A 13618-nucleotide genomic window follows, 5' to 3' on the forward strand; every position below is an offset into this window, starting at 1 on the left:
GTGTTGGATCTGTGACATCCACTAGCAATGGTGTTGGATCTGTGACATCCACTAGCAGTGGTGTTGGATCTGTGACATCCACTAGCAATGGTGTTGGATCTGTGACATCCACTAGCAATGGTGTTGGATCTGTGACATCCACTAGCAATGGTGTTGGATCTGTGACATCCACTAGCAATGGTGTTGGATCTGTGACATCCACTAGCAATGGTGTTGGATCTGTGACATCCACTAGCAATGGTGTTGGATCTGTGACATCCACTAGCAATGGTGTTGGATCTGTGACATCCACTAGCAATAGTGTTGGATCTGTGACATCCACTAGCAATAGTGTTGGATCTGTGACATCCACTAGCAATGGTGTTGGATCTGTGACATCCGCTAGCAGTGGTGTTGGATCTGTGACATCCGCTAGCAGTGGTGTTGGATATGTGACATCCACTTGTATTGATCACATCTTCACTAATGTTGCAGAGCTTTGTTCCGAAGCAATATCAATTCCCATTGGCTGTAGTGACCATGACATTGTGGCAATAACAAGGAAAGCCGAAGGTTGGGCCTAAAGTCATTTATAAGAGATCATACAAAACGTTTTGATGCGTATGAGGAAGTGAATCCAGATGCAGCCAGGAACTATTAGTAAAATGATTCATGTCCATTGTTGACAAGCAGCTGTTAAGACACTAACTGTGAACTGTTAGAGCCAGCTGGAATGAGGAGGAATTGAAACATTTTATGGTTCACAGAAATGATCCAAAAGAGGTGGCTAACAAGTCAGGGCTGCTCAGCTGATTGGTTGACACACTGTCAATGGGCTGCTCAGCTGATTGGTTGACATACTGTCAATGGGCTGCTCAGCTGATTGGTTGACATACTGTCAATGGGCTGCTCAGCTGATTGGTTGACATACTGTCAATGGGCTGCTCAGCTGATTGGTTGACATACTGTCAATGGGCTGCTCAGCTGATTGGTTGACATACTGTCAATGGGCTGCTCAGCTGATTGGTTGACATACTGTCAATGGGCTGCTCAGCTGATTGGTTGACATACTGTCAATGGGCTGCTCAGCTGATTGGTTGACATACTGTCAATTGAGACATTTAGTGACTAAACGTAATGAAAAGAAGAAGAAATGACATAAAACACAATGGGAAAAGACCTGAGTACCTTCAATTAGATGTTCTGCCCATGATATCATTTATCTCCATTGTTCTTTGAACTCGATGGGTCATTTATAACAAAACCTTTTGATATTACCGATCATTTCAATGACAGTTTCACTAGGAAAGTGGAAAAACCCAGAAGTGAAATGACCACATTGAACAGTGAACCGTCAGCCCCCATGTCCAAGATGAATTCACAGCAACACACATTATTACACAGAGCCATGATCACACAGAACTCCCTTCTATCTTCAGTTACTCAAACAAACAGCAACACACATTATTACACAGAGCCATGATCACACGGAACTCCCTTCTATCTTCAGTTACTCAAACAAACAGCAACATGACCTGAACAAAAAGATTCAACATTTCATGGAGCGGTGAGGACACACACACACACACACACACACACACACACACACACACACACACACACACACATTCTTTATTAGTTGTGTTGTTTGTACTATTATGATGACATTGTTTTAGTTGTGTTGTTTCTATATGGTCGTATTTTCAATGTGTGTGGCTGTCCTTGTCTATCAGTGTTTTGTGTTTTTTGTGGACCCCAGGAAGAACAGCTGCTTCTTCTGCAGAAGCTAATAAACCAATAACCCCCCCCTTCCTCCACCTTAAAAACCTTTGTCCAGATCTGGATGTATAACAGCCAGGGTTAAGCTTAACTTGTTCCCAAAAGCTAGTTTAATCTCCCTCTTAGCAGCAGCTCTGCCTCTTAACCTGGGGGGGGGGGGGAGAAAGAGAGAGAAGTAGAGAGAGTGAGAGCAAAGAGGAAAGAGAGAGGGAGAGGAAAGAGAGAGGGAGAGGAAAGAGAGAGGGAGAGGAAAGGCGAAAGAGAGGTAGGGAGTCCGAGCTACTTTTATTTTAAGTGTTATTGATCTGCCCGCATTTCCTTTGGCATCACAGTAGGCTTGACTTGAAGGACAAAACCTCCCGTCGAGTTACCCCCTCTCTCCCTTCCTTCCTCTCCCCTCTTTCTCACTCCCTCCCAAACCTCATACCACCCCCACCTCTCTACTCCAACCCCTCTAACCCTCTTATACCCATCTTCACTCCTCAGCCTTTTCACCAAGCAGTTTCTTTTCCTCTTTCCTTCTAGAGAGAGTGTGGGGAGGGGGAGGGAGGAAGAGGTGGAGGAGAGGAAGGGGGAGGGAGGGGAGGTGGGAAGAGAAGGACTGTGTGGGGCGGAGGAAACTGCAATATGTATTTGCGTTACTTCACAGGGTTGCCAAGCAACAGCTGAATCCAGTATTTACAGTTAATAAAAAGTGAGTGACATTAGCTAACAGTGTTATATTAGGTAAAGAAGGGATTTGCTTTTAAGAAAAGAAAATTAAAGCCAAGGTGTGTGTGTGTGCCAGTGTGTGGGGGTGGGGTCTGTCTGTAGAACTGTAAATGGATCTGAGCCAGTGTACCTTGCTTGTCTTCTACACACCTGAATCCTGTACTTAGTTGTTCTCTCTGTCTTCCCTGCAGGGTTTGAAAGCATTTTGGAAGGGCTGTTCGGGCCGGGACTAGTCAAAGATATTACCCTTTTTCAAGGTAAGCATGCCCTCTCTGACTATCTCCATACCTGTGTCCCAAATGGCACCCTATTCTCCATCTAGTGCACTGCTTTTCACCCATAGGCCCAGGGCCCATAGAGAGCAATAGTAATGGCATCTTTTTGTAGGCGCTAACTCCGCCATGGCTCGTTGGACAAAGCCTATGGGGAAATTATATTTTTTTGTAGGGTTTATAGATAAATGGCAAAAATAAGGTCAGAGGTTAACACCGGCTTAGGAGATCTTTTATGTTTTGTTCTATGAGATAATCTTCATCAGCTAACGTCACTTTTTAGTGAATTTGGAAGCATTAATGTTATCAAATAAGGCACATAAAGCACATAAAGGCTTCATACATCGTAAAGGTCATGTTAACTGACTGAGATTATCTCATAGAACAAAACGTAGAACATCTCCTAAGCCGGTGGTAACCTCTGACCTTACAATATATTATTAATATATCAAACTCTTAATATATGTTACAATATATTATTAATATATCAAACTCTTAATATATGTTTCAATATATTATTAATATATCAAACTCTTAATATATGTTACAATATATTATTAATATATCAAACTCTTAATATATGTTACAATATATTATTAATATATCAAACTCTTAATATATGTTACAATATATTATTAATATATCAAACTCTTAATATATGTTACAATATATTATTAATATATCAAACTCTTAATATATGTTTCAATATATTATTAATATATCAAACTCTTAATATATGTTACAATATATTATTAATATATCAAACTCTTAATATATGTTACAATATATTATTAATATATATGAAACTCTTAATATATGAAACTCTTAATATATGTTACAGTATATTATTAATATATGAAACTCTTAATATATGAAACTCTTAATATATACTATTAATATATGTTAAAATATATTATTAATATATGTTAGAATATATTATTAATATATGAAACTCAGGAGCTGAAAAGAGTTCTAAAGGTTTAGGTTCCTGAATGGAATTACAACCCCTCAAATTACCCAAAGAGAACAACACCACCAACACCTTGTGCAGCATCGCACCAAGCAGCTAGACTGCTTCAATACACACGACTTCTAACACAAAGCAAGTGTGTGGGTCAGGATAATCAAATGTCAAATTATGTGGCCCCTCAACCCAGCCAGCCAGAGCTTTCCTCTCTCTCACTCAATTCAATTTAAGGGGCTTTATTGGCATGGGAAACATATGTTTACATTGCCAATGTAAGTGAAGTAGATAATAAACAATAAAAAATTATCAGTAAACATTACACTTATGAAAGTTCAAAAATAATAAAGACATTTAAAATGTCATTATGTTTATATATACAGTGTTGTAGTGATGTGTAAATAGTTAAAGTACAAAAGGGAAAATAAATAAACATAAATATGGGTTGTATTTACAATGGTGTTTGTTCTTCACTGGTTGCCCTTTTCTTGTGGCAACAGGTCGCAAATCTTGCTGCTGTGATTGAACACTGTGGTATTTCACCCAGTAGATATGGGAGTTTATCAAAACCGGGTTTGTTTTTTCGAATTCTTTGTGGATCTGTCTAATCTGAGTGAAATATGTGTCTCTCATATGATCATACATTTGGCAGGAGGTTAGGAAGTGCAGCTCAGTTTCCACCTTTCTCTCTCTCTCTCTCTCTCTCCAAACCCTAGGAAATGAGGTCAGTATGACCACCTATCGTCATGTGACACATCCTCCACCAACTTCAGAATTAGTTTTAATTTTTCAGACGCGTCTTCCTCTTCGCTCATTCAACCACACAGCAAACACACACATAAATGCACACACATTTCCACAGTAAGTACACGTACAAACACACACACCCACACACACACACCCTTTCTCTCTCACAGTTGAGTGCAGCAGGGTGGGGGGGTCATGCTAGCTGTTGGATGGTAGCTAATTGGCTCTTTCCCAGGGCTATTGTAACTACTGGAACCACGGGGGCCACTCACTCACCTTTGACCTTTTGACACACCATGGGTGAAAAGAAAAGTGCACCTAGCAACACGATATAATGTACAGAACTCACAACACTGCATCAAGTGGACTTGTATCATTCCCATTCAACTCATTCAAGCTGAGTTGTGTCCACTCGTTCAAGTTGAGTTGTGTCCACTCGTTCAAGTTGAGTTGTGTCCACTTGTTCAAGTTGAGTTGTGTCCACTCATTCAAGTTGAGTTGTATCCACTCATTCAAGTTGAGTTGTATCCACTCATTCGAGTTGAGTTGTATCCACTCATTCGAGTTGAGTTGTATCCACTCATTCGAGTTGAGTTGTGTCCACTCATTCGAGTTGAGTTGTGTCCACTCATTCGAGTTGAGTTGTGTCCACTCATTCGAGTTGAGTTGTGTCCACTCATTTGAGTTGAGTTGTGTCCACTCATTCAAGTTGAGTTGTGTCCACTCATTCAAGTTGAGTTGTGTCACTCCCTAGTGTAGAACTAGATTCAAATGGGAAACATGTGTTTACATTGCCAAAGCAAGTGAAGTAGATAATAAACAATAAAATTAACAGTAAACATTAAACTCACAGAAGTAAAAATAAATAAAATACATTTCAAATGTCATATTATGTATATATACAGTGTTGTAATAATGTGCAAATGGTTAAAGTACAAAAGGGAAAATAAATAAACATAAAAATGGGTTGTATTTACAATGGTGTTTGTTCTTCACTGGTTTGCCCTTTTCTTGTGGCAAAAGGTCACTATATTACTGCTGTGATGTCTCTCTCTCTTTCTCTCTCTTTCTCTCTCTTTCTCTCCTTTCTTTCTCTCTCTCTCTCTCTATTTCTCTTTCTCTCTCGCTCTCTCTTTCTTTCTCTCTCTCTCTCTCTTTCTCTTTTCTCTCTCGCTCTCTCTCTCTCTCTCTTTTCTCTCTTTTCTCTCTCTCTTTTCTCTATTTTCTCTCTCTCTCTTCTCTCTCTCTCTCTTTTCTCTCTCTCTCTCTTTTCTCTCTCTCTCTCTTTTCTCTCTCTCTCTTTTCTCTCTCTCTCTCTCTCTCTCTCTCTCTCTCTCTCAATTCAATTCAATTCAATTCAATTCAAGGGGCTTTATTGGCATGGGAAACGTGTTAACATTGCCAAAGCAAATGAGGTAGACAATACACAAAAGTGAAACAAACAAAAGGAATTAACAGTAAACATTACACATACAGAAGTTTCAAAACAATAAAGACATTATGAGTGTCATATTAAATATATACAGTGTTGTAACAATGTACAAATGGTTAAAGCACACAAGTTAAAATAAGTAAGCATAAATATGGGTTGTATTTACAATGGTGTTTGTTCTTCACTGGTTGCCCTTTTCTTGTGGCAACAGGTCACAAATCTTGCTGCTGTGATGGCACACTGTGGAATTTCACCCAGTAGATATGGGAGTTTATCAAAATTGGATTTGTTTTTGAATTCTTTGTGGATCTGTGTGATCTGAGGGAAATATGTGTCTCTAATATGGTCATACATTGGGCAGGAGGTTAGGAAGTGCAGCTCGGTTTCCACCTCATTTTGTGGGCAATGTGCACATAGCCTGTCTTCTCTTGAGAGCCATGTCTGCCTACGGCGGCCTTTCTCAATAGCAAGGCTATGCTCACTGAGTCTGTACATAGTCAAAGCTTTCCTTAAGTTTGGGTCAGTCACAGTGGTCAGGTATTCTGCCACTGTGTACTCTCTGTTTAGGGACAAATAGCATTCTAGTTTGCTCTGTTTTTTTGTTAATTCTTTCCAATGTGTCAAGTAATTATCTTTTTGTTTTCTCATGATTTGGTTGGGTCTAATTGTGCTGTTGTCCTGGGGCTTTGTGGGGTGTGTTTGTGTTTGTGAACAGAGCCCTAGGACCAGTTTGCTTAGGGGACTCTTCTCCAGGTTCATCTCTCTGTAGGTGATGGCTTTGTTATGGAAGGTTTGGGAATCGCTTCCTTTTAGGTGGTTGTAGAATTTAACGGCTCTTTTCTGGATTTTGATAATTAGTGGGTATCGGCCTAATTCTGCTCTGCATGCATTATTTGGTGTTCTGCGTTGTACACGGAGGATATTTTTGCAGAATTCTGCATGCAGAGTCTCAATTTGGTGTTTGCCCCATTTTGTGAAATCTTGGTTGGTGAGCGGACCCCAGACCTCACAACCATAAAGGGCAATGGGCTCTATGACTGATTCAAGTATTTTTAGCCAGATCCTAATTGGTATGTTGAAATTTATGTTCCTTTTGATGGCATAGAATGCCCTTCTTGCCTTGTCTCTCAGATCGTTCACAGCTTTGTGGAAGTTACCTGTGGTGCTGATGTTTAGGCCGAGGTATGTATAGTTTTTTGTGTGCTCTAGGGCAACGGTGTCTAGATGGAATTTGTGGTCCTGGCGACTGGACCTTTTTTGGAACACCATTATTTTGGTCTTACTGAGATTTACTGTCAGGGCCCAGGTCTGACAGAATCTGTGCAGAAGATCTAGGTGCTGCTGTAGTCCCTCCTTGGTTGGTGACAGAAGTACCAGATCATCAGCAAACAGTAGGCATTTGACTTCGGATTCTAGTAGGGTGAGACCGGGTGCTGCAGACTGTTCTAGTGCCCGCGCCAATTCGTTGATCTCTCTCTATCTCTCTTTCTCTCTCTCTTTCTCTCTCTCTTTCTCTCTCTCTCTCTCTCTCTCTCTCTCTCTCTCTCTCTCTCTCTCTCTCTCTCTCTCTTTCTTTCTTTCTTTCTTTCTTTCTTTCTTTCTTTCTTTCTCAAATTCAAGCTGCTTTATTGGCATGAAAAACATTGCATCAATATTGCCAAAGCAACAATATATACATTGTAATAAAATAATGAAGAATAATATTAAATGGTAGCAAATAATACAAATAAAGCAAACAATTAAATTAAAAAAACAACAATAAAATGGCAACAGTCAATAGTAGAAATGTAATAAATATAAAAGGGGAAACATATCTCTATTTATATCTCTCCTTTGTAAGGATTGGATTGTGTACTGCATAGTACTGTGTAATGTGATTGTGTTGAGGTTCTGGTGGGGGGAGGGGCTTAAAGGGGGGTAATGTGGTGGTTTTAGTATAATGCGGATGTCTCATTAATGTAAGACAAAAAAGTATCTCTCTCAGTAGCAGTGTGGGTTGAACTGATGGTTAAAGGAAGCATAGCTCCATGGCAACGACCCAGACACAGAGTTCATACGGTCGTCGTCTCTATGAAGTGGCCACGTTGACGACGTCTCTCTCTCTCTCTCTTTCTCGCTCCACCACTTCCTCCAAATGAATTGTGTGGTTTCTCTTCTTTCTTATAATATCAATCCTTCCGATCCCCTCTCTCTCTCTCTCTCTCTCTCTCTCTCTCATCCCCCTCTCTCTCTCTCTCATCCCCCTCTCTTCATTTATTTTTATATATATATTTTTTATACACCTTTTTCTCCCCCATTTTGTGGTATCCAATTGGTAGTTACAGTCTTGTCTCATTGCTGCAACTCCCGAACGGACTCGGGAGCAGCGAAGGCCGAGAGCTGTGTGTCCTCCGAAACACGACCCAACCAAGCCGCACTGCTTCTTGACACAATTCCCTCAAACCGGAAGCCAGCCGCACCAATGTGTCGGAGGAAACACCGTACACCTGGCGACCGTGTCACCGTGTACTGCGCCCGGCCCGCCACAGGAGTCGCTAGTGCGCGATGGGACAAGGACATCCTGCCGGCCAAACCCTCCCCTATCCCGGACAATGCTGGGCCAATTGTGTGCTGCCCCATGGGTCTCCCGGTCGCGGCCGGCTGCGACAGAGCCTGGACTCGAACCAGGAGCTCTAGTGCCTTAGACCACTGCGCCACTCGGGAGGCCCCCTCTCTCTCTTAGCCCCCCCTCTCTCTTTTATCCCACTCTCTCGATTATTCCCCCTCTCTCTCTTATCCCACTCTCTCTCATTCTTTTATCTCTCTCCCTCTTTCTCTCTCTCCCTCTTATCCCCCTCTCCCTCTCTTATCCCCCCCTCTCCCCCCCCTCTCTCTCCCTCTCTTATCCCCCTCTCTCTCTCTCTCTCTCATCTCCCTCTCTCATCCCCCTCTCTCTCTGTCTTATCCCCTCTTTTATCCTTTTTCTCTCTCTTATCCCCCTCGCTCTCTCTCTCTCTTATCCCTCTCTCTCTCTATCATCCCCCCTCTCTCGCTTATGCCCATCTCTCTCTCTCTTATCCCCCTTTCTCTCACTCTCTCTCTCTCTCGCTCTCTCTTGCTCTTATCCCCCCTCTCTCCAATCTCTTATCTTTCTCTCTCTCTTTCTCTCCCTCTTTTATCTCTCTCGCTCTCTTAACCCCTCTCTCCAATATATTTTATCCCTCTCTCTTTACCTCTCTTTTATCCCCTTTTTCTCTTATCCTTCTCTCTCTTATCCCCTTTCTCTCTCTCTTACCCCCCTCTCTTTCACGTTCTCGCTCTTATCCCCCTCTCTCCAATCTATTTTCTCTCCCTCTCGTATCTCTCTTTATCTGTCTCTCTATCTGTCTCTCTCCCTCTCTTATCCCCCCTCTCTCATCCCCCTCTCTCTCTCTTACCCCCCCTTTCTCTCTTTTATACCCATCTCGCTCTCTCTCTCTCTCTGTTATCTCTCTCTCCATCCTTCTCTCTCAATTCAATTCAAGGGGCTTTATTGGCATGGGAAACATATGTTAACATTGCCAAAGCAAGTGAGGTAGATAATATACAAAAGTGAAATAAACAAGAAAAACAGTTAACATTACACTCACAGATGTTACAAAAGAATAAAGACATTTCAAATGTCATATTATGTATATATACAGTGTTGTAACGATGTACAAAGGGTTAAGGAAAACGGGAAAATAAATAAACATAAATAGGGGTTGTATTTACAATGGTGTTTGTTCTTCACTCGTTGCCCTTTTCTTGTGGCAACAGGTCACAAATCTTGCTGCTGTGATGGCACACTGTAGTATTTCACCCAGTAGATATGGGAGTTTATCAAAACTGGGTTTGATTTCGAATTCTTTGTGGATCTGTGTAATCTGAGGGAAATATGTGTCTCTAATATGATCATACATTGGGCAGGAGGTTAGGAAATGCAGCTCAGTTTCCACCTCATTTTGTGGGCTGTGTGCACATAGCCTGTCTTCTCTTGAGAGCCAGGTCTGCCAATGGCGGCCTTTCTCAATAGCAAGGCTATGCTCACTGAGTCTGTACATAGTCAAAGCTTTCCTTAAGTTTGGGTCAGTCACAGTGGTCAGGTATTCTGCCACTGTGTACTCTCTGTTTAGGGCCAAATAGCATTCTAGTTTGCTCTGTTTTTTTTTGTTAATTCTTTCCAATGTGCCAAGTAATTATCTTTTTGTTTTCTCATGATTTGGTCGGGTCTAATTATGTTGCTGTCCTGGGGCTCTGTGGGGTGTGTTTTTGTTTGTGAACAGAACCCCAGGACCAGCTTGCTTAGGGGACTCTTCTCCAGTTTCATCTCTCTGTAGGTGATGGCTTTGTTATGGAAGGTCGCTTCCTTTTAGGTGGTTGTAGAGTTTAACAGCTCTTTTCTGGATTTTGATAATTAGCGGGTATCGGCCTAATTCTGCTCTGCATGCATTATTTGGTGTTCTACATTGTACACGGAGGATATTTTTGCAGAATTCTGCATGCAGAGTCTCAATTTGGTGTTTGTCCCGTTTTGTGAATTCTTGTTTGGTGAGCGGACCCTAGGCCTCGTCAGCCATAAAGGGCAATGGGTTCTGTAACTGATTCAAGTATTTTTAGCCAGATCCTAACTGGTATGTTGAATTTTATGTTCCTTTTGATGGCATAGAATGCCCTTCTTGCCTTGTCTCTCAGATCGTTCACAGCTTTGTGGAAGTTACCTGTGGCTCTTATGTTTAGGCCGAGGTATGTATAGTTGTTTTGTGTGCTCTTGGGCAATGGTGTCTAGATGGAATTTGTATTTGTGGTCCTGGCGACTGGACATTTTTTGGAACACCATTATTTTGGTCTTACTGAGATTTACTGTCAGGTCCCAGATCTGGCAGAATCTGTGCAGAATATCTAGGTGCTGCTGTAGGCCCTCCTTGGTTGGTGATAGAAGCACCAGATCATCAGCAAACAGTAGACATTTGACTTCAGATTCTAGTAGGGTGATGCCGGGTGCTGCAGACTTTTCTAGTGCCCGCCCCAATTCGTTGATACAGTGGGGAGAACAAGTATTTGATACACTGCCGATTTTGCAGGTTTTCCTACTTACAAAGCATGTAGAGGTCTGTAATTTTTATCATAGGTACACTTCAACTGTGAAAGACGGAATCTAAAACAAAAATCCAGAAAATCACATTGTATGATTTTTAAATAATTAATTTGCATTTTATTGCATGACATAAGTATTTGATCACCTACCAACCAGTAAGAATTCCGGCTCTCACAGACCTGTTAGTTTTACTTTAAGAAGCCCTCCTGTTCTCCACTCATTACCTGTATTAACTGCACCTGTTTGAACTCATTACCTGTATAAAAGACACCTGTCCACACACTCAATCAAACAGACTCCAACCTCTCCGCAATGGCCAAGACCAGAAAGCTGTGTAAGGACATCAGGGATAAAATTGTAGACCTGCACAAGGCTGGGATGGGCTACAGGACAATAGGCAAGCAGCTTGGTGAGAAGGCAACAACTGTTGGCGCAATTATTAGAAAATGGAAGAAGTTCAAGATGACGGTCAATCACCCTCGGTCTGGGGCTCCATGCAAGATCTCACCTCGTGGGGCATCAATGATCATGAGGAAGGTGAGGGATCAGCCCAGAACTACACGGCAGGACCTGGTCAATGACCTGAAGAGAGCTGGGACCACAGTCTCAAAGAAAACCATTAGTAACACATTACGCCGTCATGGATTAAAATACTGCACCGCACGCAAGGTCCCCCTGCTCAAGCCAGCGCATGTCCAGGCCCGTCTGAAGTTTGCCAATGACCATCTGGATGATCCAGAGGAGGAATGGGTGAAGGTCATGTGGTCTGATGAGACAAAAATAGAGCTTTTTGGTCTAAACTCCACTCGCCGTGTTTGGAGGAAGAAGAAGGATGAGTACAGCCCCAAGAACACCATCCCAATCGTGAAGCATGGAGGTGGAAACATCATTCTTTGGGGATGCTTTTCTGCAAAGGGGACAGGACGACTGCACCGTATTGAGGGGAGGATGGATGGGGCCATGTATCGCGAGATCTTGGCCAACAACCTCCTTCCCTCAGTAAGAGCATTGAAGATGGGTCGTGGCTGGGTCTTCCAGCATGACAACGACCCGCAACACACAGCCAGGGCAACTAAGGAGTGGCTCCGTAAGAAGCATCTCAAGGTCCCGGAGTGGCCTAGCCAGTCTCCAGACCTGAACCCAATAGAAAATCTTCGGAGGGAGCTGAAAGTCCGTATTGCCCAGCGACAGCCCCGAAACCTGAAGGATCTGGAGAAGGTCTGTATGGAGGAGTGGGCCAAAATCCCTGCTGCAGTGTGTGCAAACCTGGTCAAGAACTACAGGAAACGTATGATCTCTGTAATTGCAAACAAAGGTTTCTGTACTAAATATTAAGTTCTGCTTTTCTGATGTATCAAATACTTATGTCATGCAATAAAATGCTAATTAATTACTTAAAAATCATACAATGTGATTTTCTGGATTTTTGTTTTAGATTCCGTCTCTCATAGTTGAAGTGTACCTATGATAAAAATTACAGACCTCTACATGCTTTGTAAGTAGGAAAACCTGCAATATCGGCAGTGTATCAAATACTTGTTCTCCCCACTGTATATATGTTGAAGAGGGTGGGGCTTAAGCTGCATCCCTGTCTCACCCCACGGCCCTGTGGGAAGAAATTTGTGTGTTTTTTGCCTATTTTAACCGCACACTTGTTTTATGTGTACATGGATTTTATAATGTCGTATGTTTTAACCCCAACACCACTTTCCATCAATTTGTATAGCAGACCCTCATGCCAAATTGAGTCGAAGGCTTTTTTGAAATCAACAAAGCTTGAGAAGACTTTGCCTTTGTTTTGGTTTGTTTGTTTGTTAATTAGGGTGTGCAGGGTGAATACATGGTCTGTTGTATGGTAATTTGGTAAAAAGCCAATTTGACATTTGCTCAGTACATTGTTTTCACTGAGGAAATGTACGAGTCTGCTGTTAATGATAATGCAGAGGATTTTGCCAAGGTTGCTGTTGATGCATATCCCACGGTAGTTATTGGGGTCAAATTTGTCTCCACTTTTGTGGATTGGGGTGATCAGTCCTTGGTTCCAAATATTGGGGAAGATGCCAGAGCTAAGGACGATGTTAAAGAGTTTTAATATAACCAATTGGAATTTGTTGTCTGTATATTTGATCATTTCATTAAGGATACCATCAACACCACAGGCCTTTTGGGGTTTTTGGGTTGGAGTGTTTTTATTTTGTCCTGTAGCTCATTCAAGGTAATTGGAGAATCCAGTGGGTTCTGGTAGTCTTTAATAGTTGATTCTAAGATTTGTATTTGATCATGTATATGTTTTTGCTCTTTGTTCTTTTTTATAGAGCCAAAAAGATTGGAGAAGTGGTTTACCCATACATCTCCATTTTGGATCGATAATTCTTCGTGTTGTTGTTTGTTTAGTGTTTTCCAATTTTCCCAGAAGTGGTTAGAGTCTATGGATTCTTCAATTACATTGAGCTGATTTCTGACGTGCTGTTCATTCTTTTTCCGTAGTGTATTTCTGTATTGTTCTAGTGATTAACCATAGTGATGGCGTAGACTCAGGTTTTCCGGGTCTCTATGTTTTTGGTTGGACAGGTTTCTCAATTTCTTTCTTAGATTTTTGCAATCTTCATCTAAACATTTCTCATTGTTGTTCATTTTCT

General features: G+C 41.7%; 1 protein-coding gene across 2 annotated transcripts in view; it reads left to right on the plus strand.

The window, feature by feature from the left end:
• lcor (ligand dependent nuclear receptor corepressor) overlaps positions 1-13618 on the plus strand; it is a 73708-nt gene that overhangs the window by 32672 nt on the left and 27418 nt on the right. For both annotated transcript variants that reach the window (XM_071389671.1, XM_071389672.1), the window contains exon 2: positions 2661-2726. In XM_071389671.1, the coding sequence (XP_071245772.1) occupies positions 2661-2726 (66 nt within the window). The remainder of the gene's footprint in view (positions 1-2660; positions 2727-13618) is intronic.

Source organism: Salvelinus alpinus, chromosome 2 (genome assembly GCF_045679555.1).
Source record: "Salvelinus alpinus chromosome 2, SLU_Salpinus.1, whole genome shotgun sequence".
NCBI classification, from domain to species: Eukaryota; Metazoa; Chordata; class Actinopteri; order Salmoniformes; family Salmonidae; genus Salvelinus; species Salvelinus alpinus.